The 22347-nt window shown below is 37.3% G+C and overlaps 2 protein-coding genes across 16 annotated transcripts in view; one reads left to right on the top strand and one right to left on the bottom strand.

The window, feature by feature from the left end:
- Positions 1-765: 765 nt before the first annotated feature.
- cdkn3 (cyclin dependent kinase inhibitor 3) lies at positions 766-14251 on the bottom strand. 4 transcript variants are annotated; one of them, XM_057859044.1, is made up of 8 exons: positions 14130-14251; positions 9409-9517; positions 6415-6470; positions 6307-6351; positions 4738-4960; positions 3615-3646; positions 3439-3542; positions 766-1303 (listed from the first exon to the last, which is right to left on the bottom strand). In XM_057859044.1, the coding sequence occupies exons 2-8, from the start codon at positions 9489-9491 to the stop codon at positions 1214-1216; spliced, it is 633 nt and encodes a 210-aa protein (XP_057715027.1). In that variant the 5' UTR covers positions 9492-9517; positions 14130-14251; the 3' UTR covers positions 766-1213. The 4 variants fall into 4 exon arrangements, with proteins under 4 accessions (XP_057715027.1, XP_057715028.1, XP_057715025.1 ...); XM_057859045.1 differs by having other exon boundaries at positions 9409-9504; positions 14130-14241; XM_057859042.1 differs by lacking the exon at positions 14130-14251 and adding an exon at positions 9823-10214.
- The window catches only part of si:ch211-67f24.7 (rho guanine nucleotide exchange factor 33), a 39296-nt gene continuing 25422 nt past the window's right edge, over positions 8474-22347 (top strand). Inside the window, exons 1-4 of one of the 12 annotated variants that reach the window (XM_057859032.1) lie at positions 13361-13873; positions 14110-14162; positions 19686-19779; positions 19863-19907. In XM_057859032.1, the coding sequence (XP_057715015.1) occupies positions 13868-13873; positions 14110-14162; positions 19686-19779; positions 19863-19907 (198 nt within the window). In that variant the 5' untranslated portion in view covers positions 13361-13867. Of the gene's footprint in view, positions 9425-13360; positions 14163-14407; positions 14603-14700; positions 14758-19682; positions 19780-19862; positions 19908-22347 lie in introns of those variants that run through there. The other 11 variants (XM_057859029.1, XM_057859031.1, XM_057859038.1 and 8 more) reach the window with 11 other exon arrangements.

Genomic DNA, 22347 nt, shown 5'->3' with positions numbered 1-22347 from the left:
GTAATATACCAAAGTTTGTTTGGTCAATGTGAAAGCAACTCTGGCTCGTCTATCACAGTCAGTGGCAGCCAATGAATTTACAATGTACACGTATTTTGTTTAGAAATGTTTCCCTTTTACTATATTTGCCATTGACCGCAGTAGACATGGATTGAATGACTATCGCCATCGATAGTATTGAAAAGATTAAAGGAATAGACAACACCCAGTATAAATGACCATGTGAAAGAGGAGTGCGCAAAGTATTTTGGTAGGCGCATCATGAATTTCTTGGAGCTCTTAGAAAATGTTTGCACACAGAAAAAAGACCGCTTGTGAGCGCAGCCATAATGTGACAAATAGTCATGCAAAGCCCGTACAGGACATAAACGCTGAATACCCTCGAAACAGGTTAAAAAACAACACACCTGTACCTGTTCAATCTGTCACTTTCATTTATCCATCTGAGACCCAGAGGAAATGCACTTCACTTCCCAGGTTCGTTAAATTTTGTTTTTCCTATTCTTAGCCTCATGTGGCAGTGCGAAGCCAATGTGTGACAAGTGAGCAGGACAATTTGAGGTTCCAGCATTAGATTGGCTAAAATACTACTGACATTTTAAAATGTCCGACAGCTATTTTACATCCAGTACTTCAATGAAACGTCTATCATTTACGTTTTTCTATTGCACAGCGGAAAACTTTTTTCCCTTTATTGAACAAGATTACTTGCACACGATCAAGGTGTTGTCTATCACTTTAAGTATTTTAGATTTAAAAAAAAAAAAAAAAAAAAATTGTCGTTGCACGTCCACAAAACATGATTAGCTTTTACAGTTAAAACTAGGGGTGTAAAGACAAAATGAAAAACACTGCATCAACATCTTTTAGAAATGACATTTTGTTCAAAAGAATTCATTTAAATGAAGTGTTTCAGCAATAAAATTTTCAAAATATTACCGTGCATTTTTGGGGGGTGAAATGTTAAATGTCTACATACAGCATTAAATCCATCAAATCGTGGCAGAATAAGCAAATATTGTATCATTGTCTAAAGAATCTATCATCATGAAATTGGTGATTTACACCTAGTTACAACCTGCCCAAAGAAATATTGACAGACTGACATACGTGGTTACCACAATTGCACCCCAATTCCATGAAAACCCTAAGAAATATATTAAAAGCATTTTTTTTAAAGTGCAGTCGATGACATCACATGGTCCTGAGTGGCTCATCGAGAAACTGAGCGCTCCATGTCAACGTCACTGCTTTCTTGGTAGGTGCTGTATCTTTCTCGGAACTCATGCAGAAAGTTGTATTGCTGTCAAAGAAGAGGTTGAAAGATATAGGACAATTAAAGAGAAAAGTCTATAAAAAGTAATAGAAATTGAGTTGGATTTGTAAGATGCCTATAGATAGTGTTAAAGTAAACAGTGTATGTACATACTTTAAAAAAGTGCTTAAAACTTTTTTAGAGCATGTGACTATTTTTGCGATTAGTTTTTCCTCAATTGCTTTGGTACGTTTCTCAGATCAGACTTGCAATTCTCAAAACTACTTGTTCAATCCTCAACATTGCATCACTAGTTCACATTAAAAAAAAAGCAGTTTCTCATTCCTTTGAGCAAGTTGCACATGTTTTTGTGCATCCATGCAAATGAATGTACAATTTTCTGCCATTTCCTACATTATCAGTTGCATCTGGTATGATGGTCAAAATGCATTATCATGGGTCTATTGAATAGTCTCACCGCCCACAACATCTAGTCATCATTGCATAAGCCTTTACATGCAAAATGGATGAACGTGTGTGTGCTTATTTCTCAGCATTTTTATTACTTATTTTAACCTGCCAAAATTAGAACTGAGTTTGCCACCACGTCAACATAATCAGGGAATGGTTTGCAACCCACAACAGAATGGTAATAAAATTCCTACCACCATAATCCCCATTCCTCTCCACACGGAGATGGCAAGTGTAAGATCGCCAGCCTCATAATCAGATGACTCTCCTGAATGCAACATGCAGTGACATCATAGATACCCGCAGAGGCTGGGTAAGGCATTCAAGAAGATTCTCTCCACGCTGTATAGCAAGAGAGGACATCTGTTGTGACGAGGATGAAAATTTGTGACCAAACGGAAACGTCAAGATGTAGAAAGAATGGGTGAATAATCCTGACAGCATTTGAAGTTTAGTTGTGCCGATTGTCTTATGTTCACATTTCTAATTTTGATTTTATGTTGTATTTCTTTGTGATACTCGGTGCTGTCTTTTGTTTTCTGTATTGCAATGACATGGTCTGTCAAAACATTGTAAAACAAGGAAAAGTGTAAACAATCTCCCACAAACAAAGGTGTAACTTGCAATTTTCATCAAAACATACGTACACCATCTTCAGCATCAGAGCCTTCCACCAGAGTAGCTGTTCAATTGAGAGCAGGACTAAGCAATTTGTCTTGTCTCTACACAATGAAACAAGGACTTGTCATTCTGTCAGCCGTGACATGTTTATTGACCCATCACAGAAATTTAATTTTGAGCGATAGTGATTGATTGAAGTATTTTGCACAGACAAATGGCTTTTGCAGGTAATCCATGTTGTTCTGCTACTTGTGGGACATGTGAGAACTGAACAAGTTGCTTTGAGAATTTCAATTCTCATACGAGAAACTTACCAGAGCAATTAAGAAAAGCTTTAAAAAAAATAATAATAATAATAAAGCCCCATAAAGACATCACATAATGGGCTATGCAGGCCACAATATTAACATTTTGTATACAAGTGTGGCCTACATACCCCAAAATGTGATGTCCACATATATGGGCACCTGGTCTAATAATTATAATTGATACATTCTATGTAGGGGTGTGCCATCTTAGGCACCCCATGATTCGATTCAATTACAAATCAGGGTGCTACGATTCGATTATTGAACGATGATCACGGTATTGACGTTTATCACGATTATCGATGCATCATACATTGCTAATTAATCAAGTAGCCACACAAATTTATGTCCATATTTATTTAAAATACCCTAATGAGGGGCGGGGGGAACTACATCATGGTTTTTCACTTATCGCGGCGAGTTCTGGTCTCCATTAACCGCGAAAAATGAGGGATCACTATATAAGAAAAAGTACTGCATTTTTAAACTAAATTAAATAAAAAAAATAAAAATGGAATAAAAAACTGGTTATGGAGTCCAAATAAAACAAGTATTGTTTTGTGTGTGTGTTTTGTAATTTTCATAGTATTTATTGCAATACATTCCATTGAGGGCAATAAACATCCGAATTCATTTAAACCGGGAACACTCGACTTCACGTCCAATCCAATTTGACTCGTTCAGCCACCCCCTACTGTTCAAAATGGATTGGACATCAAGCGCCGTCAATGGCAGCCAATAAATTAAGTGCCCTATATGTACATGGTGGGATATGCTACTTACTTTGACGGTTTGAATAGCTCCATGTCCTCGGTGCTCCCGCAAAATATCGATGGCTTGGTTGGCCGTCATGGTGATGGAAAGCTGGATGAGCAGGCAGGCGGTGACTGTTGGGGGTAAAAGTTGGAAATCAGTCCTATCTGACAGAAAAAAATGAGGAAAAAATAAAAAGTCCTTACTTAATGCAGACCGGCCCAGACCTCCATAGCAGCTGCAATGAAAGTAGAAATGAATTCTAAAAATGACTAGATACTGTGAAAGCGCACTTAATATTCGGTGCATTCAGAAGATTCACAGCACTTGGCTTTTTACACATTTTTCCAGTGTTCCAACAACCCTATTCGTATAATATATACATATACTCCCCCACCCTCAAATTTGACACTACTACTAACACTTTTTTTTTTTTTTTTTTTTAATACAACTTCAAGCGATAGTTCTTTGACTATTACAGTTTTCTTTACCGTTGCTGCTAAGACCATAATTATTTTGCCTACTACTACTGTTTGCAAAACTACCACAATTATTAATCCTATATTATATCCCTACTTCTAATAGTACAACCGAGTGCTGGGAATACTTTCTAAGAACATACAGTAATCTAACTTCTTGCCCGTTTTTTTTAATTTTGTATGAACCTGTCAACATAAAGCCATTCACTGCGAGACAGTTTTTTTTTTTTTTTTTTAATGAGCAGTCAAGATTGATTCATCAACCAATCGATGATTCAATTAAACATTTTTTAATCATAATCAAATTCTGACATGTCAATTGTACAAAGTCCTCTTTTTTGAGCCTTCTAATAGTAAAAATACTATTATTTTATTATAAATAAAACAAGAAAAGGCTAATGCTAATCTATATATTTTTTAAATTTTTAATGAACAAGAGCAAATAAATTTTCTATGATTTTTATTACATAAGAAAAACAAGACAACTAAATATTATTTGTTTTCTCGTTATCTTTGTAATTCATCAAAATTATTAGCATCTACTTTTGCTTTGGGAAACGATCATACAGTACATAGTTACAAAGTGTTACGATATTCAAAATCCCAATTTTTGTAAATGCAGTTTTGGTTCCAGTGCATATTACCAGCTAAAATATAAAGCCCAGCATGATGTAAAATTAAAATAACGAGTCGACTAATCCCAAAAGTAACTCATGACTCATCTGTCAAAATCGTTCATGGCAACTACAGCCAATCCTGTACAGATTCTTTTTGTATCAATAAAATGTGCAAAAAGCAAAGGGCTATGAAGACTTTGCTGCCGCACCGCATCTAGTGGCGTGACCCTCACTGGATGAGAGTCCTGCGGTCGGCCTCCAGGCTGTGCTGCAGCTGGTCCAGGATGCGTGCACACAGCTCCAGCTGGGGCGCCTCCCCATCGGGGAATGGCATGTGATGTACGATGAGGCCCTTCTGCTGGTAGACCTCCAGAAGCGAGGGCACGCGGTACTTTGAAAGCTCGCCGCGCGTGCACAGCACAAACACGTCCTGTACGCCCTGATTGCGCAGCTCTTCTGCACTCAAATATGACTCAATTTAGGCCTGCAGCTATCGATTATTTTAGTAGTCGATTAATCGACGAACTAGTTAGTTCCAATAATCGAGTAATCGGATAAGGAACATATAAAAAAAAAAATACCCGAGCTGAGCCTCAAACGGTCTAAAAAAATAAATGAGAATCTAACTACAACAAAATAACAATTGGCTACATTAGAAAAGTACGCTAGCTTAAATGCTATAAAATGCTAACTTTTAATTAATTAATTTTTTTTACAATGCTCTTAACAAATGCTTCAAAAACATATTCCCACAAAAAACTGTTAAATATACCTATGAACTAAATTACAAATGCACTAAAAACATTAGCTCAATCAAAAAAATTAGCTTTTGTTGGTCTTAACAGGGAGCAGCTGGATTCAGCCATGTGAAATGTGTCATAGTCACTGTTGCCGCTAGAGGGCAGTGTATCCACCCAAATCAATAAAACTAAGTGCAAACACGTTCAATACAAACCATTACAACAATGCTTTAATTAAACAAATGCTCGAAGCAGCAAAATTTGCTTCAAATCTTTTCTAATCAAATTACTTGAATTAATCAGGCAACAGTAATTCAATTAAAGAAAAAAAACATTGGTAATGTTTACATGGACACGTTTATTCTGATTGAAAGCCTAATCGGAATACAATTGCTTTATGTACACACCCCATTCGGAATTATTTTTTAGAGCAATCCTATCAAGATTCTATTGTGAATGAGAGGGGCAGTTTATGTCTATTTATAATCCAATTGGTGCGCATGAAAATGCCTGGTCCAAAATTTCGGAATAAACCAGCTTTACCGTGTCTTCAGTAAATTCTGTTACACAGAGGGAGTAGAAGACTGAAATGTCGGAGGATACGGGAGGAACACAATTGCTGGAGCAGTGTTGTTTTAGCACTTGATAAAGTTTTCATTATCACACAAGCATTGATGATAGTATAGTACTGTATTAGTACATTTTAGCATTAGCTGTAGCCATAATAGTTAATTAATAGTATTTAAAAAGCAGCCGCAGTAGCTATAGGACAGTGGTTCCCAAACCGGTCCTCAAGGACCCCTGTGGGTCCTGGTTTTTGTTCCTACCGATCGACCGCAGACCGTTTAACCAATGAGGTTTCTGCTAAAACAAGCAGCACCTGACTACAATCAACTGATTACACTTGTAAAACACCAGATTGGTATACACATGTCGTCCTGTTTTGTTGGAAAGAAATCCAGAACCCACAGCTGCCCGTTTGGGAACCCCTGCTATAGGTAGCTAGTCAAAAGAATATGAACAGTAGAATTACGAGCGAGTACGCTTATGTAGGAAACTCACCGACGTCTTTATGCAAACTCCTGCGGATGTCTTTGAACCTGCAACCTGCACAAATGCATGGGTCGTTTATCATGAGCTTGTATGAGGGAGGGAAGGAAGGTGGTCTACCTGGAAGGGAACAGATGCCCACAAACTGGGAAGAGCCCACTTCAGACAAAGGAACCCTGAAATTGGCAGGGGAAAAAAACTAATTTAATACAGAATCAATCATTCATAACTCAATGTTTTGGTGTAATGTTTTTTTTTTTTTTAAACAATTCTTTAGAAATTAGATTGCTTTTTTTTGGGGGGGGGGGGGGGGGGGGGGGACTTGTGAATAGTGTTTTATCACCACTATATATTCTAAAATTGGCAGGTTGAGGTATTCACCCTCCCAGGTCAATCTTGCTTCCAAAGTCCCACAAATAGCGGGTAATTAACCCTTCATAGGGCACTCAATTGACTCACTGGCTGTCATTGAAGGTGCTAGACGTTTAATCCATTTTGACTGTCAAAATGGATTAGACGTCTGGTGCCGCCAATTGCACTGAAAGATTAGCAGTCACATCCAGTCCTCCTAGTTTAAATGAGTTGGAGATCTATAGCAGCCAGTGGCAGGTAATGAGTTCAATACTACAAAATAATAACAATAATAATAAACCTTTTAATGTGTTATTGGAGGCAGTAGATATGGTGGGTATTTGTTTTTATTATAGATTTCTAAAAATGAACTTTTTATTAATGTTTAGATTTTTTTTATTCATAAAAAGTTCTAATTAGCATAAAAATGCAACAATAATTAACAATAAAAATATATATAATTCAGTGGTTCTTAACCTGAGTTTGCTCGAACCCCAGGGGTTCAGTAAGTCTAAGGGGTTTGGCAACGGTAAAGAAACGCAGAGCCCTATTTTCGTACGCTGATTAAATTGAGGCAAATTGGCTTTTTAGACCAGGTTTTGTACCTGCTTGCTTTCAATTTAAAGGCTTAAACCATTTCTTGTAACTGCTACTCCTCGATCTGATGGGGGGAGGAACTGGTTTGCTCAGTGGAAGGTTGACTCTCACTTGGTATGAGGGAATACAACAGACCAATGGGCAGCGCGGTCTCATATTATGACTTGTTTATAAAGCATGCTGTCAAAATGAGAAGAACTTTTCTAAATTGCTAATTTATTAGCTTGCTAGCTTAGATATATTGGTTTTCAATTTGAAAAAAATTGCTTTATTATCCAATTCCGAAGGGTTCGGTGAATTTACAGGTGAAACTTGTGGGGTTCGGTACCTTTAGCAAGGTTAAGAACTAGAGGTGATGCTGATCGATCGGGTCCAATCACGTCATTTTCAAAGTATCGGAATCGACAAAAAAATATCAGACATGCCTTTTTTTATAATATATATATATATATATATATATATATATATATATATATATATTTTTTTTTTTATTAAATCGTTTTCTAATTGTATTTATCGTTAGAGACATAATATGTTACACTCATCCAGTGTCTTTAGTTTAGGCTTAAAGTAGGGTTATCAAATTTATCCCGTTAACAGCGGTAATTAATTGGTTTTTAAATTTATCACATTAAAATATTTAACGCAATTAATGCATGCGCTGCACGACCCACTCACGCATTGTCGCGTTCAATCTGTAATGGCGCCGTTTTACCTATATATAGAGCTAAAAGGCAACGTAAAATGAGTAGAGTAAATTTTGGCAGCTTTCGGAGCTTTTTTTTAATTGGCTAAAGCCTTACAATCCCTCTCCCTACGATTAGAAATATCGTGGGAAGCAATGTGGGGAGGAAAGGTAGTAACTGATCTTTTTCTTAACACCCTATGTCAGGGTTCACTAAATCCGGACCTCGGTGCCACTTTTCCTGACGTGTTTTCCATGTTTCCCTCCTCCAACACACCTGAATCAAAATAATCAGGATCATTATCAGGCTTCTGGAGAGGTTGCTGATGACATAATCATTTGATTCAGGTGTGTTAGGGGAGAGAGACGTGGAAAACACGACAGGAAAAGTGGCACTGAGGTCCGGATTTTGTGAACCCTGCCCTATGTTATATCCCAGCGCAGAGAAGATATATCAATTGGTACCACTACGCACAGTCATGGTTGCACTTCCCATCATGCATTTGGGCAGAAGTTTGCATTGTCGCATTCAATCTATAAAAACGCCATTTTACCTATAGATATCGCTAAAAGGCAACGTGTAATGAGTAGAGAATTTTGACAGCTTTTGGAGCCATTTTTTTATGTGGATAAAGCCTTACAATACGTCGCTCAGCAATTAAAAATAACGTGGGAGGCAATGTGGGGAAGAAAGGTAGTAGTTGATCATTTTTTTAAATGCCCTATGTTCTTCCCCAAAGCAGAGAAGATATATCAATGGGTGCCCCTACGCACAGTCATGGTTGCACTTCCCATCATGCATTTGGGCAGAAGTTAAATGGCTGCAGTATCATTTTCTGAAAGCTCAAGAAATACACTAGATGGCAATATTTAGTCACAATATACAAAGTCACATTTATCCTTTAAGAATTACAAGTCTTTCAATCCGTGGATCCCTCCCACAGAAAGAATGTTAATAATGTAAATGCCATCTTGAGGATTTATTGTCATAATGAACAAATACTGTATGTTGAATGTATTTATTCGTCCGAGTTTTATTCATTTTTTTCTTAATGCATTGCCAAAATGTATATGATCGGGAAAAAATATCGGGAATGATTGGAATTGAATCGGGAGCAAAAAAAAGCAATCGGATCGGGAAATATTGGGATCGGCAGATACTCAAACTAAAACGATCAGGATCGGATCGGGAGCAAAAAAACATGATCGGAACAACCCTATTAAGAACCACTGATATAATTACTGTAATTGACACCAGCTGTCCACATCACATATGGGGTCATGTAGGCTTATGAGGTTAAGTTTGTGTGCTTTTATAAATAGTCTGTTGCCCTATAAACGGTTCACGAGGAATAACATTTTTTAAAAAGCGTGAGAAAGTGAGGAAGACTTTTTTTTTTTTTTACAAAACAATAATGGAAAACAACGAATCAAGGGGGAAAGGAAGCTGAGGAACGTAAATAAAAAGTTTGGAGGCCAACCAGGAAATCTGAAAAGGTGTGTCATCGTCGTGGCCGTCGTCGCCTTCTTCAGACGACGAAGAGTCAAACTGGCCGCTCCACATGTCTTCTGGCGGACTGCAAGACAACTCTGTGATTCACAGCTGTCAGAAACTACAAAAGTTCAACTCTAGCTTTTCTTCTTCATTTATCAGCCACGACTCCCAACTAACATGACATTTTGGGAGCATCTCGAGTACCAAAGATCAGAAACAAACGAACTGGAAAGGCGTCTTTCGAGTAACATCGTCATTTGTTTGACGAGATACGTTGGCCACGTCGCTCGGAGAGCACAACGACGCAAAACCGCGAGTCAAATGCAAAAAAAACATATTCGATAAGGTTACAGCCTGTCAAATATGAAGCCGTATAAACAGAATAAATTTCTTTCCTTACCGGACAGTACACGCACTCCGAATGTTTTTGACAGCGTCGCCGTCAGCTGTTCTGGTGATTTGAAAAGTGCTTGAACGTAGCAGCCAATCGGAACGGAGCTTGCTCGTTCACCCATAGACATCATATATGCATTAGGCTAGATGTGAGATGTGCGCTGTGAGTTAATGTGGACGGGCGTCGTCGCTTGTCGGCCGTTTTGCGTCGGGGCCATCCTATTAACACTGTAATCAATGTACCATGGGTGTAGGTTTTGTCTCAACATTGTTACCTGCATGTACACTTTTTGTTGGGGAAAGGACATTAATAAGACCAACTAGATAATTGAACGGGGGTCTGGGCCACATTTCTCACCAATATGAACCTAATTGATAAGCGAAATGATGAAAGCAAAATACAGTTGTGGTCAAAAGTTTACATACACTTGTGAAGAACATAATGTCATGGCTCTCTTGAGTTTCCAGTTATTTCTACAACTCTGATTTTTCTCTGATAGAGTGATTATAACAGATACTTCTTTGTCACAAAAAAACATTCATGAAGTTTGGTTCTTTTATGACTTTATTATGGGTTAACAGAAAAAGTGATCAAATCTGCTGGGTCAAAACTATACATACATGGATCTGAAAAAGCGAATCATTGACTTGAACAAGTCAGGAAAGTCACTTGGAGCCACTTCAAAGCAGCTGCAGGTCCCAAGAGCAACAGTGCAAACAATTATTTGTAAGTATAAAGTGCATGGCACTGTTTTGTCACTGCCACGATCAGGAAGAAAATGCAAGCTATCACCTGCTGCTGAGAGAAAATTGGTCAGGAGGGTGAAGATTCAACCGAGAATCACCAAAAAGCAGATCTGCCAAGAATTAGAAGCTGCTGGAACACAGGTGTCAGTGTCCACAGTCAAGCGTGGTAACCCCAAGTACACCATGCCTACCGTCAAGCACAGTGGGTGGTAGTATTATGCTGTGTGCCAATGGAACTGGTGCTTTACAGAGAGTAAATGGGATAATGAAGAAGGAGGATTACCTTCAAATTCTTCAAGATAACCTAACGTCATCAGCCCGAAGATTGAGTCTTGGGCGCAGTTGGGTGTTCCAACAGGAGAATGACCCCAAACACACATCATAAGTGGTAATGGAATGGCTAAATCAGGCTAGAATTAAGGTTTTCGAATGGCCTTCCCAAAGTCCTGATTTAAACCCCATTGAGAACTTGTGGACAATGCTGAAGAAACAAGTCCATGTCAGAAAGCCATCCAATTTAACTGAACTGCACCAATTCTGTCAAGAGGAGTGGTCAAAGATTCAACCAGAAGCTTGCCAGAAGCTTGTGGATGGCTACCAAAAGCGCCTAATTGAAGTGAAAATGGCCAAGGGACATGTTACCAAATATTAGCCCTGCTGTATGTATAGTTTTTGACCCAGCAGATTTGATCACTTTTTTCTGTTCACCCATAATAAAGTCATAAAAGAACCAAACTTCATGAATGTTTTTTGTGACAAAGAAGTATCTGTTCCAATCACTCTATCAGAGAAAAATCAAAGTTGTAGAAATAACTGGAAACTCAAGAGAGCCATGACATTATGTTCTTCACAAGTGTATGTAAACTTTTGACCACAACCTCGCGTCTGTCGGCAGTGACTCGTGATAATAATAAGTCATGTTTATGACGTTTTTATGAAAAAAAGACACAAAACACAGCTGAAATATATGAATTTCAGACAACGTTTGTCTACGGATGTTTACCTGTGCGTGCCCCATCTCAATTTTTTTTTTTTTTTTTTAAACTATTTACACAAAAACACATACACATAATGGGCGAACAATTCACAAACAATCAACAGATTTACAACAACAACAAAATAATAAAATGTCGGGGTCAATTTTAACACAAGCCGTACTGTTTGCAAAGTCTTTTGGTCCTTATAGCTTTGGGATTCAAAGAGTAACTCAAATCGTCCAAATATAAAGAAAACAATTTCCCAAAGACATGAAAATTTGGTCTTTGATTAGTATATTTTACACAGTGAATGTGAAATTTTGCCAATATTAAAATAAGATTTACAACATATCTTTTATCCATTTCTGGTTCTTCAACGTTGGATAGGCCAAACAAAATATGTCTAAAAACAATTTTCAATGATGGCACAACTTTGGAATTAATATAATTGTTCAGGTCAACCCAAAAGATGTGGGAGTAAATACATTCCCAAAACAAATGGGAAATAGTTTCCTCTGCATTGCATTTGCACAAAAAGAACATAATGTCTCAATATTAATTTTAAATTTAACCATTGTCGTCTTTACAGGATAACACCTGTGATGTAATTTGAGTGTGATTTCTTTTACTTTATTTCTTAATAAATATTTTCTAGGCAAAAGCCAAATATGTTTCCATTCAATATTTTCGTATAAATTATAAGCAATTGCTGCAGGTTTGGAAACTATCTGGTTGGAGGCTTCAGAGCTTAATAGTGCACATTTATAACCAATAAACAGAGACTTTGGATCGAAGATTGGCACGTTACAATTTTTACCTTTAGGAGAATTTTGTTATAATCTTCGAGAGCCCTCTGGTATTGCATCAAACACAACAGAATATTCACGAGGCGTAACAACCATACTATAAGATAAACAAACTTCTTGATAAGTGAAAAGTTGACCATCTTCGTTCAATAATTGACTAACTAAAAATGTTATTTTTGACCCATCTTTCAATATACAAAGATCTATTTCGATACTGTATATCTTGGTTGTTCCAAATGTGCCCCCATCTCAAAATGGCGAAACGTTGCTATGCGAGATGACGTCATCGTGACATCACGCCGACTGCGAGAATAAATCAATAGACCCTACTCACCTACGTCACAAAATGACGTGTCGCTGTATCCGGCCGCCATATTGTCCGTATTTTTTAGACCTGTTCTCATTGTTTTCAATTAGTCGTGCAAGTCATAGAGCAATTCATGGAAGCCCCGGTGTTATCTGACGCCGTAAACTCATTGGATGCGTTGCATAAAAGGCGTTATGTGGAAAAGCTTCAGTTTATCCATTCGCCAGATCCATATTTGATGCCTAAATAGATGTTTTTCGACCCGCTGTCTTCGCCGTCTTTGCCTGACCCTGATATTTACAACTATCTTGTCCACACAAAATCAGCCTATTCTCACGAAAGTTTGAAAAACTTTAAGAGCTTGGAGGCTTATAAATGCTACGTTGCTGGTTGGGTGAAACAGGTCATCGTACACGAAAATTCGGCAGGAATCGGCTCGGGAAGGTGAGTTACGAAATTTTCAATTCAAAATCTTTTGTTCTTGCTAACATCCACTGTCAAGTCTAATGTATTTCATGTCATTTGCCAATGGAGCTAGGGCTTTTAATGTTTATATGGTTTAGCGATAGCACTCTCACTACATACATATATAATATGTAATAAATATGAAGTGCGATAGCACTATTCCAGATTGTCCCTAGTTAAATTTATTTTTTGGCTTTTGACCTAGTGAAATTGTAAATTAATTGTATGACAACTGTCTTATTATCCCCTTATAATTATATATTTTCAGGTAGTTCATTCACAACGTCTGAGTGTATGTTGTCGGCGATTAGCCTAGCAATGATCTTAATTGTGGTTGTCAGCCCAAAACCCTCTAAATATATATTAAATGCATTTTACCAGATATAAAATGACTACTACATAATCTGTGGTAGTCGTTTGGAGCCCAGTTTTCTCGTCGAATTGCAGCAGTCCATCTCGCTCTCCTCTCCGGGTCTCTCGGAATACGGTAAAACTTCAAGTCTCTCCGTCTATCTTCTCTGTTTTTGCAACCGACCGCCACACACGACTTCACCATTTTGATTATTAATGTTAACGAGCAGAAAAACACGCCATAATAGGAGGAATTTACGAAGCGCTAATGCATTAACATGACGAGTATACGGACAACATGGCGCGGGGGCGCGGCTGTGACGTCACGTGAGTATGGCCTATACAGATTTATTTTGCACTGATCGTTAAAGAATGTTCCGTCCCTTGTAACAAGTGTACATGCAGGTTATGCCATATCGTCACAACCAATATTGAGACCTTGCATATAACTGAACTCATTATATAATGCAAATAAGGTGGCTTAAAATTTGGTGGGGAAATTTGAGCATCCTGAAATTTTGCTAGTGTTGTTTCCCTACCTTGCAATGTACCATATACTTTTTCAAACGATTTTAAAACGGCTTGCTTTGTTAGAAACATGAGCGATGCAGTAAATTTACTGCCTAATATTATTTTTTTAGGGTTTCATGGTTTCACTCGCCTTATGTCCGCAGCAGTTGAGCCCACCAGACAAGTGAGTGACTTGAGACATCTAGCGTTTTTGTGATATCTATGCTTTGCCCAGTAGTATAAACGGCAAGTCTCGCTTTTGCCTAAAGTGTACTTGATATAAAATAATTAAATAATTTGAATATATAAGGTTTGACATAATACATATTAAAGCCATAAATGATGTTTCTAACTTCATGGAAAACACTTTGAATCTGCCTTCTGTTTTCCTTCATGGTGACGTCATATACGACGTTTGCTGGCCACATTGCTGAGTAAACATTAGCTTGCGTACTAAGCTTTGTGTGGTGCAGCACAAAAAGGAATAAAAGTGGTTTGAGAAGAGCAGGAGGGGAAAAAAGGTGAACATTTTTTCATTATTAAGAGGAAAATGTAATATGAAGTTAGCTTTTTATTGGTTTAAGAGCAAAGAAAATAATATGACGGATTTTTTTAGAAGTTCAGGTAAGATTTAAAAAAAATGTTGAAGTAGGTTTTTATTTATTTATGCGTCAATAAGCATATTTGTATGCCTATGAGTGCAAAAAAGGAATAAAAAGTAGTATTTTCCAAAGGAAAAAGGCTGTCCAGGAGCAACTTTTGTGAGGTCTTGTACTGAGGTAAGTTGTTAATTGTTTTAACCCTTTAACACCTGAGCCTATTTTGTCCGTATTTGCATCCCTTTGATTTTGCCTTTATATTTCAAAGAAAAACTCGTTCAAAATGGCCTGGTTGGGTCCCTTTTTTTTACAGTACACCACAACCTTCAATGTCCAAACTGTTGTTTTCTCACTGACCAATTATAATCAACATTTTGGACCTTAAAAGACAAAAACAAAAACTGCCTAAATCTTTTGTCAAAATTTGTGATATTGATGTCTCATTGACAACCAAACGTGCTCGACGAACTGTTTTGAAGCTTGATAATATTTATTCAACTTGTTAGGATAAACATTCAACAGACAAAAATAATATATATTTGACAATTCAGCACAAACAGCAGACATATGGTTATAGGCTTTTTTAGACTTTACCCATACTATGGTCAAAACAGGTTATATACAGGAGACCAACAGTGCAAAATAATGAAAAAATATATAAGACCGAATAGTTTTATATTTGACAATTCAGCACAAACAGCAGACATATGGTTATAGGCTTTTTTGGACTTTACCCATACTATGGTCAAAACAGGTTATATACAGGAGACCAACAGTGCAAAATAATGAAAAAATATATATACCGTATATATAATTTAGGGCTGTCAAAATTATCGCGTTAACGCGCGATAATTAATTTTTTAAATTAATCATGTTAAAATATTTGACGCAATTAACGCACATGTCCCGCTCAGACAGTATTCTGCCTTTTGGTAAGTTTTACAGCAAGGCTTTTTGTGCTGTCCAACAGTGAACTCTTGTGGTCGCTTTGCGACATGGTTTATTGTTCTCCTGCCAGTTCAATATGGCTGCACGACATCTCGGGCTGACGCCTACGTTGTAATGTTGTGCTTATATGATCCTTGGACAAGATTTGTCCGTAAGTATGGTTGTTGTAAAGAATGTACATATTATGTTAGTAAGCGAAATGTTGTATTTTTTGTATGAGACGCTTTTTGTTTATGTTTAGTGAACCTGTATAGCGTGCTAAGCTAACGTTGTTGCTAATGCAATGCTTGTGTACTTTTTTTTTTTTTTTGTAGTTTTACGACGGTCTAAAGAGGACAATGGTTTGAGGCCATTTTATTAATAAATCAGATGAAAAAGGAAGAAGTCTGATTATTAAGGCGTCGTTCACTAGCGGTCTAGCTTTGGAAAAACTAGACGCTTTGGAGTGAGGACAGCATAGACAGATTTAAATGACAGTAGAGTGAAATACCCACTACAGTCCTTATGTACCGTATGTTGAATGTATATATCCATCTTTTGTCTTATCTTTCCATTACAACAATAATTTACAGAAAAATATGGCATATTTTATAGATGGTTTGAATTGCGATTAATTACGATTAATTACGATTAATTAATTTTTAAGCTGTAATTAACTCGACTAAAAATTTTAATCGTTTGACACCCCTAATATAATTACATATACACTCACCGGCCACTTTATCAGGTACACCTGTCCAATTGCTCGTTAACACTTAATTTCTAATCAGCCAATCACATGGTGGCAACTCAGTGCATTTAGGCATGTAGACATAGTTTAAGACGATCTCCTGCAGTTCAAACCGAGCATCAGTATGGGGAAGAAAGGTGATTTGAGTGACTTTGAACATGGCATGGTTGTTGGTGCCAGAAGGGCTGGTCTGAGTATTTCAGAAACTGCTGATCTACTGGGATTTTCACACACAACCATCTCTAGGGTTTACAGAGAATGGTCCGAAAAAGAAAAAATATCCAGTGAGCGGCATTTCTGTGGGCGGAAATGCCTTGTTGATGCCAGAGGTCAGAGGAGAATGGCCAGACTGGTTCGAGCTGATAGAAAGGCAACAGTGACTCAAATAACCACCCGTTACAACCAAGGTAGGCAGAAGAGCATCTCTGAACGTACAGTCCGTCGAACTTTGAGGCAGATGGGCTACAGCAGCAGAAGACCACGCCGGGTGCCACTCCTTTCAGCAAAGAACAGGAAACTGAGGCTACAATTTGCACAAGCTCATTGAAATTGGACAATAGAAGATTGGAAAAACGTAGCCTGGTCTGATGAGTCTTGATTTCTGCTGTGACATTCGTATGGTAGGGTCAGAATTTGGCGTCAACAACATGAAAGCATGGAGCCATCCTGCCTTGTATCAACGGTTCAGGCTGGTGGTGGTGGTGTAATGGTGTGGGGAATATTTTCTTGGCACTCTTTGGGCCCCTTGGTGCCAATTGAGCATCGTTGGAACGCCACAGCCTACCTGAGTATTGTTGCTGACCATGTCCATCGTTTTATGACCACAATGTACCCAACTTCTGATGGCTACTTTCAGCAGGATGAGCCATGTCATAAAGCTGGAATCATCTCAGACTGGTTTCTTGAACATGACAATGAGTTCACTGTACTCAAATGGCCTCCACGGTCACCAGATCTCAATCCAATAGAGCATCTTTGGGGTGTGGTGGAACGGGAGATTCGCATCATGGACGTGCAGCCGACAAATCTGCACTAACTGTGTGATGCCATCATGTCAATATGGACCAAACTCTCTGAGGAATGCTTCCAGCACCTTGTTGAATCTATGCCACGAAGACTTGAGGCCGTTCTGAAGGGGTCCAATCCGTTACTAGCATGGTGTACCTAATAAAGTGGCCGGTGAGTGTATATCATTAACACAAAAAGGTTGTGAGGTTAGTTATTGTACCCATCACCTTATCAAAATAATATACATGCAATCAAGCTTCTCGAACACACACATCTATATACAAATTGAAAAGATTGATAGTGAAAAGAAAAAAAAATCAAAACATTGAAAAAAATATTTTCAAAAATATTGATAAACTACCGTAATTTTCGGACTATAAGCCGCTACTTTTTTCCCTCATTTTTAATCCTGCGGTTTATAGTCCAGTGCAGTTTATTTGTTGATTTATTTGGGTTAATAGGTAACACTTTATCTGACAGCAGTGTCAAAGGAATCTGTTATAAGCATTCATTAATGCTCATCACAAGTGTCATGTCATAATTATGACGGTCTTATGACAGTCTTATGGCGCCACTGTCAAATAAAATAATAATGATAAAATGTTACCAAATACCATAACTAGCAATTAATGAAACTACTGGAAACGTAACTGAAGAAATGATTAGCACAGAATAGGAATTTTGATTGTTATTTACAACTTATTGTTATTTACATAGCGCTGCAATGCATGCAAGCAGGCATATTGGATGACAACAATGTAGACAGCAGGTGGCAGCAGAGGTCTCCCCCAAGGAAGCAGTGATGGCCAGATGAACTTTTTGAAGCAATGAAGCTTTTCAGCCAATTGGTTCAAAGCTTCATGGTGGTTCATTTGGTCATGTCTTATGATGCCGTTGTCAAATAAAGTGTTAACGGTTAATATCTTTGAGGATAAATATCCCATAATACAGCGAGGACAGCTGCGGCTTATAGCTCAGTGTGGCTTATCTATGAACACGTGCCGTTTTCGTGTCAAATTTGGTGGGTGGAGGCTTAAAGGGTGACCCCAAAAAAAGTTTACACTCAGTTGACTGCTTGTTTAAAAGCCATTGAAACATATCTAAATAGGTTGTCATGCTTATTCATTAAGGTCCCTCAATGCAGCTGGTAATCTCTCGTCTCTACAATTCCTGTGCTTCTGCTGAAAATGAAGAAAACTTTAGCTGTACCTGAATTGCTGCGTGCCAGTCTGACACCTACTGAGATTGCAGCAAATCTGAGAATATCCAGATGGGCAGTCTACAAAGTTAAAAAGAAGCTGAAAGATACTGGAACAGCCTCACGAAAACCTGGGTCTGGAAGTGCCCGATCTGTGGGGACCAAAAAGTTGATTGACAAGGTGATATGTGGCCACCCAGAGTCCAGATCTCAATCCCCTGGATTATAGCATATTGGCAACTGTCGAGGACAGTGCCTGTAAGAAGCCACAAACTTCCGTGGCAGCCTTGGAGAGGTCCATTGTTAGATCTTGGGATGAAAGATGACAGCATCCTACATAAAGAATTGTTCCACAGGCGCCTGGAGGCTGTTGTGACACTTAAGGGAGGACACATTGAAAAATAGAGTGTACTGTACATGTTCTTTACAATAATGTATAATTTGTGATTAAATTCTAATTCTAAGATGAATAAACATGGCATTTAAGTTGTATTATGGCAGTGTAAACTTTTTTTTGGGTCACCCTGTATAGTCAGGTGCACCTTATAGTCCAAATATGATGGTAGTTCAGTTCAAATTTTCAGGCATGCCACTCAGTTCCTCCTTGAACAGGACAAAGGGCCACATCATACGCCACGTCACACAGCCCACTCTTCCGCCGTTCGCGCTGTCAGCCTGTCACTCCTCCCAACTCGCCAACTACCCTGAAGAGAATAATGACAAATCTGGTCCATCCTCTTCCTCGAGTTGATGAAATAATGCATTAGCTTGCACAAAATGTAGTTTCTGATTCATTCCGCATGTTTCAAAGTCGCTCGCTCAATCCTACCGGCCGACGCTCGCTACCTCGCCTCCCTCACCTGAGTTGGCGCCTCGTTCGGCAATTTATTAAAAATGTTCACATTACGTCCGTCCTATGTGACCTCACAATGGCTCCTGGGATATGTAGTCTTTGTTGTGCTTTCAGTTTTGAAAAAGGACAAAAAAAGATGGAAATATTGACATAGACACATGGTCCATGCAGCATTTTAATGCTTATTTATGAGGGCAATAAAACTAAAACTCAAATGACAGATATGCGTAATATGTCGCAGCCGACACATTCGGTGTTAAAGGGTTAACTTGTCATTTTTCACACAGCCTTTTTTGTTCTGCATAATATGCCAGTATAAAAATGTCTCAATGCTGTATTTCAGTTCTTTTACCATAGCTTGTATTCAGCAGATTGCGGCAAGCTGACCCCCTGCAGGGAATGCACAGCACACAGCTCTTGAGCAGAGGGTCTACCAGTGGGGGTGCTCCACCCCAGCAAAAACAGGTCCACATACAAACACAATCTTGAGGTTTCACAATTTGTAATTTCGCACCGGAATGACTGCACGTCTTTGTTATTTGGAGCAGGTGATGAAACATCAGGAGGCGGAACTCATCGCCGAAATAGAAAAGGTAAATGCAGACACAGATTACACATTGTTATTACTATTAAAATTAGTAGTTGTTATAATGGTAATATTAACAGCAGCAGAGCAGTAGTAGTAGTAGTAGTTGCAGAATAGTTCTGATTTTTATAATCGTATGAGTAATAGAAGTAATTGGAGATGATATTGCTGAAATATTCAATTTAAAAAAAAAAAAAAAATCGGATTTTCATGGCGGATATTACTTTTTTACCTCATTTTTTGGGGGAGTGGAAAAAGACCCGTTCAGAAAAAAAAGACATTTTCAGGAAGGATCATGTATGTAGAGGAAAAATCAGAATATTTTTGTGGAAAACAAAATGATACCATGATAAATATTTTTCAATTCTGTAAAAAGATTTATTTTGGGGGAAAAAAATCAATTTTTTTTTAGGGGGGGGGGGGGGGGGGGTACAAATCTGATTTTTGAGAAGCTGAATTTTTTGGGAATCTGAAATTTTTCAGCTTCTGCAAAATATCAATTAACTATCAGAACTAAATATGACAATTCAGAAAATATTTTTGTGGAAGAATATGGGTTTTTTACTAACATTTTTTTGGGAAAAGTGTCATGGAAAAAAAAAGGAATCAGAAATGTGGCAAAAATCTGACTTTTTTTTTTGATGAAAAAAAAATCAAATTTTCAAATTGGTTGTCTCTGAATTTTTTGGACAAAACAAATCCATATTGTAAAAAAATTAGTGCTGCAACGATTAATCGATTAACTCGAGAATTCGATTAGAAAAAAATATTCAAATTAAATTTTGTTGCTTCCAGTATTCGTTTAATTAAAGTGGCGTTGTAATGGTTTGTTTTGAAAGTGTTTGCATTTAGTTTTATTGGTTAGGGTGGATACACTGCACTTTGGTCTGCCTCATTTCACATGGCTGAATCCAACTAAAAAGCGGAATATTTTTGTGGAAAGCAAAATGATGCCGTGATAAATATTTTTCAATTCAGTAAAAAGATCTATTTTTGTGGGGTAAAAATCAAGTTTTTTGGGGGGAGGGGGGATACAAATGTGATTTTTGAGAAGCTGAATTTTTGGGGAATCTGAAATTTTTAGGTTTCTGCAAAATATCAATTAACTATCAGAACTAAATATGACAATTTAGAAAATATTTTTGTGGAAGAATCCAGGTTTTTTACTAACATTTTTTTGGAAAAAAGTGTCATGGGAAAAAAAGGAATCAGAATTTGTGGGGAAATTAACTGATATGTGGCAAAAATCTGACAATTTTATGATGAAAAAAAAAAAAATCAAAATTTCGAATGGGTTGTCTCTGAATTTCTTGGACAAAACAAAACAATATTGTAAAAAAATTATTGCTGCAACGTTTAATCGATTAACTCGAGTATTCGATTAGAAAAAAATATTCAAATTAAATTTTGTTGCTTTGAGTATTCGTTTAAATTAAAGTGGCATTGTAATGGTTTATTTTGAAAGTGTTTGCATTTAGTTTTATTGGTTAGGGTGGCTACACTGCACTTTGGTCTGCCTCATTTCACATGGCTGAATCCAACTAAAAAGCAGAATATTTTTGTGGAAAGCAAAATGATGCCGTGATAAATATTTTTCAATTCAGTAAAAAGATCTATTTTTGTGGGGTGAAGATCAAGTTTTTTGGGGGGAGGGGGGATACAAATCTGATTTTTGAGAAGCTGAATTTTTGGGGAATCTGAAATGTTTAGGTTTCTGCAAAATATCAATTAACTATCAGAACTAAATATGACAATTTAGAAAATATTTTTGTGGAAGAATCCAGGTTTTTTACTAACATTTTTTTGGAAAAAAGTGTCATGGGAAAAAAAGGAATCTGAATTTGTGGGGAAATTAACTGATATGTGGCAAAAATCTGACAATTTTATGATGAAAAAAAAAAAAATCAAAATTTCGAATGGGTTGTCTCTGAATTTCTTGGACAAAACAAAACAATATTGTAAAAAATTATTGCTGCAACGTTTAATCGATTAACTCGAGTATTCGATTAGAAAAAAATATTCAAATTAAATTTTGCTGCTTTGAGTATTCGTTTAAATTAAAGTGGCATTGTAATGGTTTATTTTGAAAGTGTTTGCGTTTAGTTTTATTGGTTAGGGTGGCTACACTGCACTTTGGTCTGCCTCATTTCACATGGCTGAATCCAACTAAAAAGCGGAATATTTTTGTGGAAAGCAAAATGATGCCGTGATAAATATTTTTCAATTCAGTAAAAAGATCTATTTTTGTGGGGTAAAAATCAAGTTTTTTGGGGGGAGGGGGGATACAAATCTGATTTTTGAGAAGCTGAATTTTTGGGGAATCTGAAATTTTTAAGTTTCTGCAAAATATCAATTAACTATCAGAACTAAATATGACAATTTAGAAAATATTTTTGTGGAAGAATCCAGGTTTTTTACTAACATTTTTTTGGAAAAAAGTGTCATGG

Source organism: Corythoichthys intestinalis, chromosome 15 (assembly GCF_030265065.1).
Source record: "Corythoichthys intestinalis isolate RoL2023-P3 chromosome 15, ASM3026506v1, whole genome shotgun sequence".
In the NCBI taxonomy this organism is placed as follows: Eukaryota; Metazoa; Chordata; class Actinopteri; order Syngnathiformes; family Syngnathidae; genus Corythoichthys; species Corythoichthys intestinalis.
The sequence above is the reverse complement of the archived record's forward strand: the minus strand, read 5'-3'. Positions and strand labels throughout refer to the sequence as shown.

Excerpts from the sequence above, each read along its gene's own strand:
- cdkn3 (XM_057859042.1), bottom strand. The coding sequence starts at position 9,946 with ATGATGTCTATGGGTGAACGAGCAAGCTCCGTTCCGATTGGCTGCTAC. Across the intron at positions 9,518-9,822 it reads CGGAGTGCGTGTACTGTCCG|AGTTGTCTTGCAGTCCGCCA; the intron begins GTAAGGAAAGAA and ends TGTGAATCACAG. Across the intron at positions 6,352-6,414 it reads GGGCATCTGTTCCCTTCCAG|GTTGCAGGTTCAAAGACATC; the intron begins GTAGACCACCTT and ends GCATTTGTGCAG.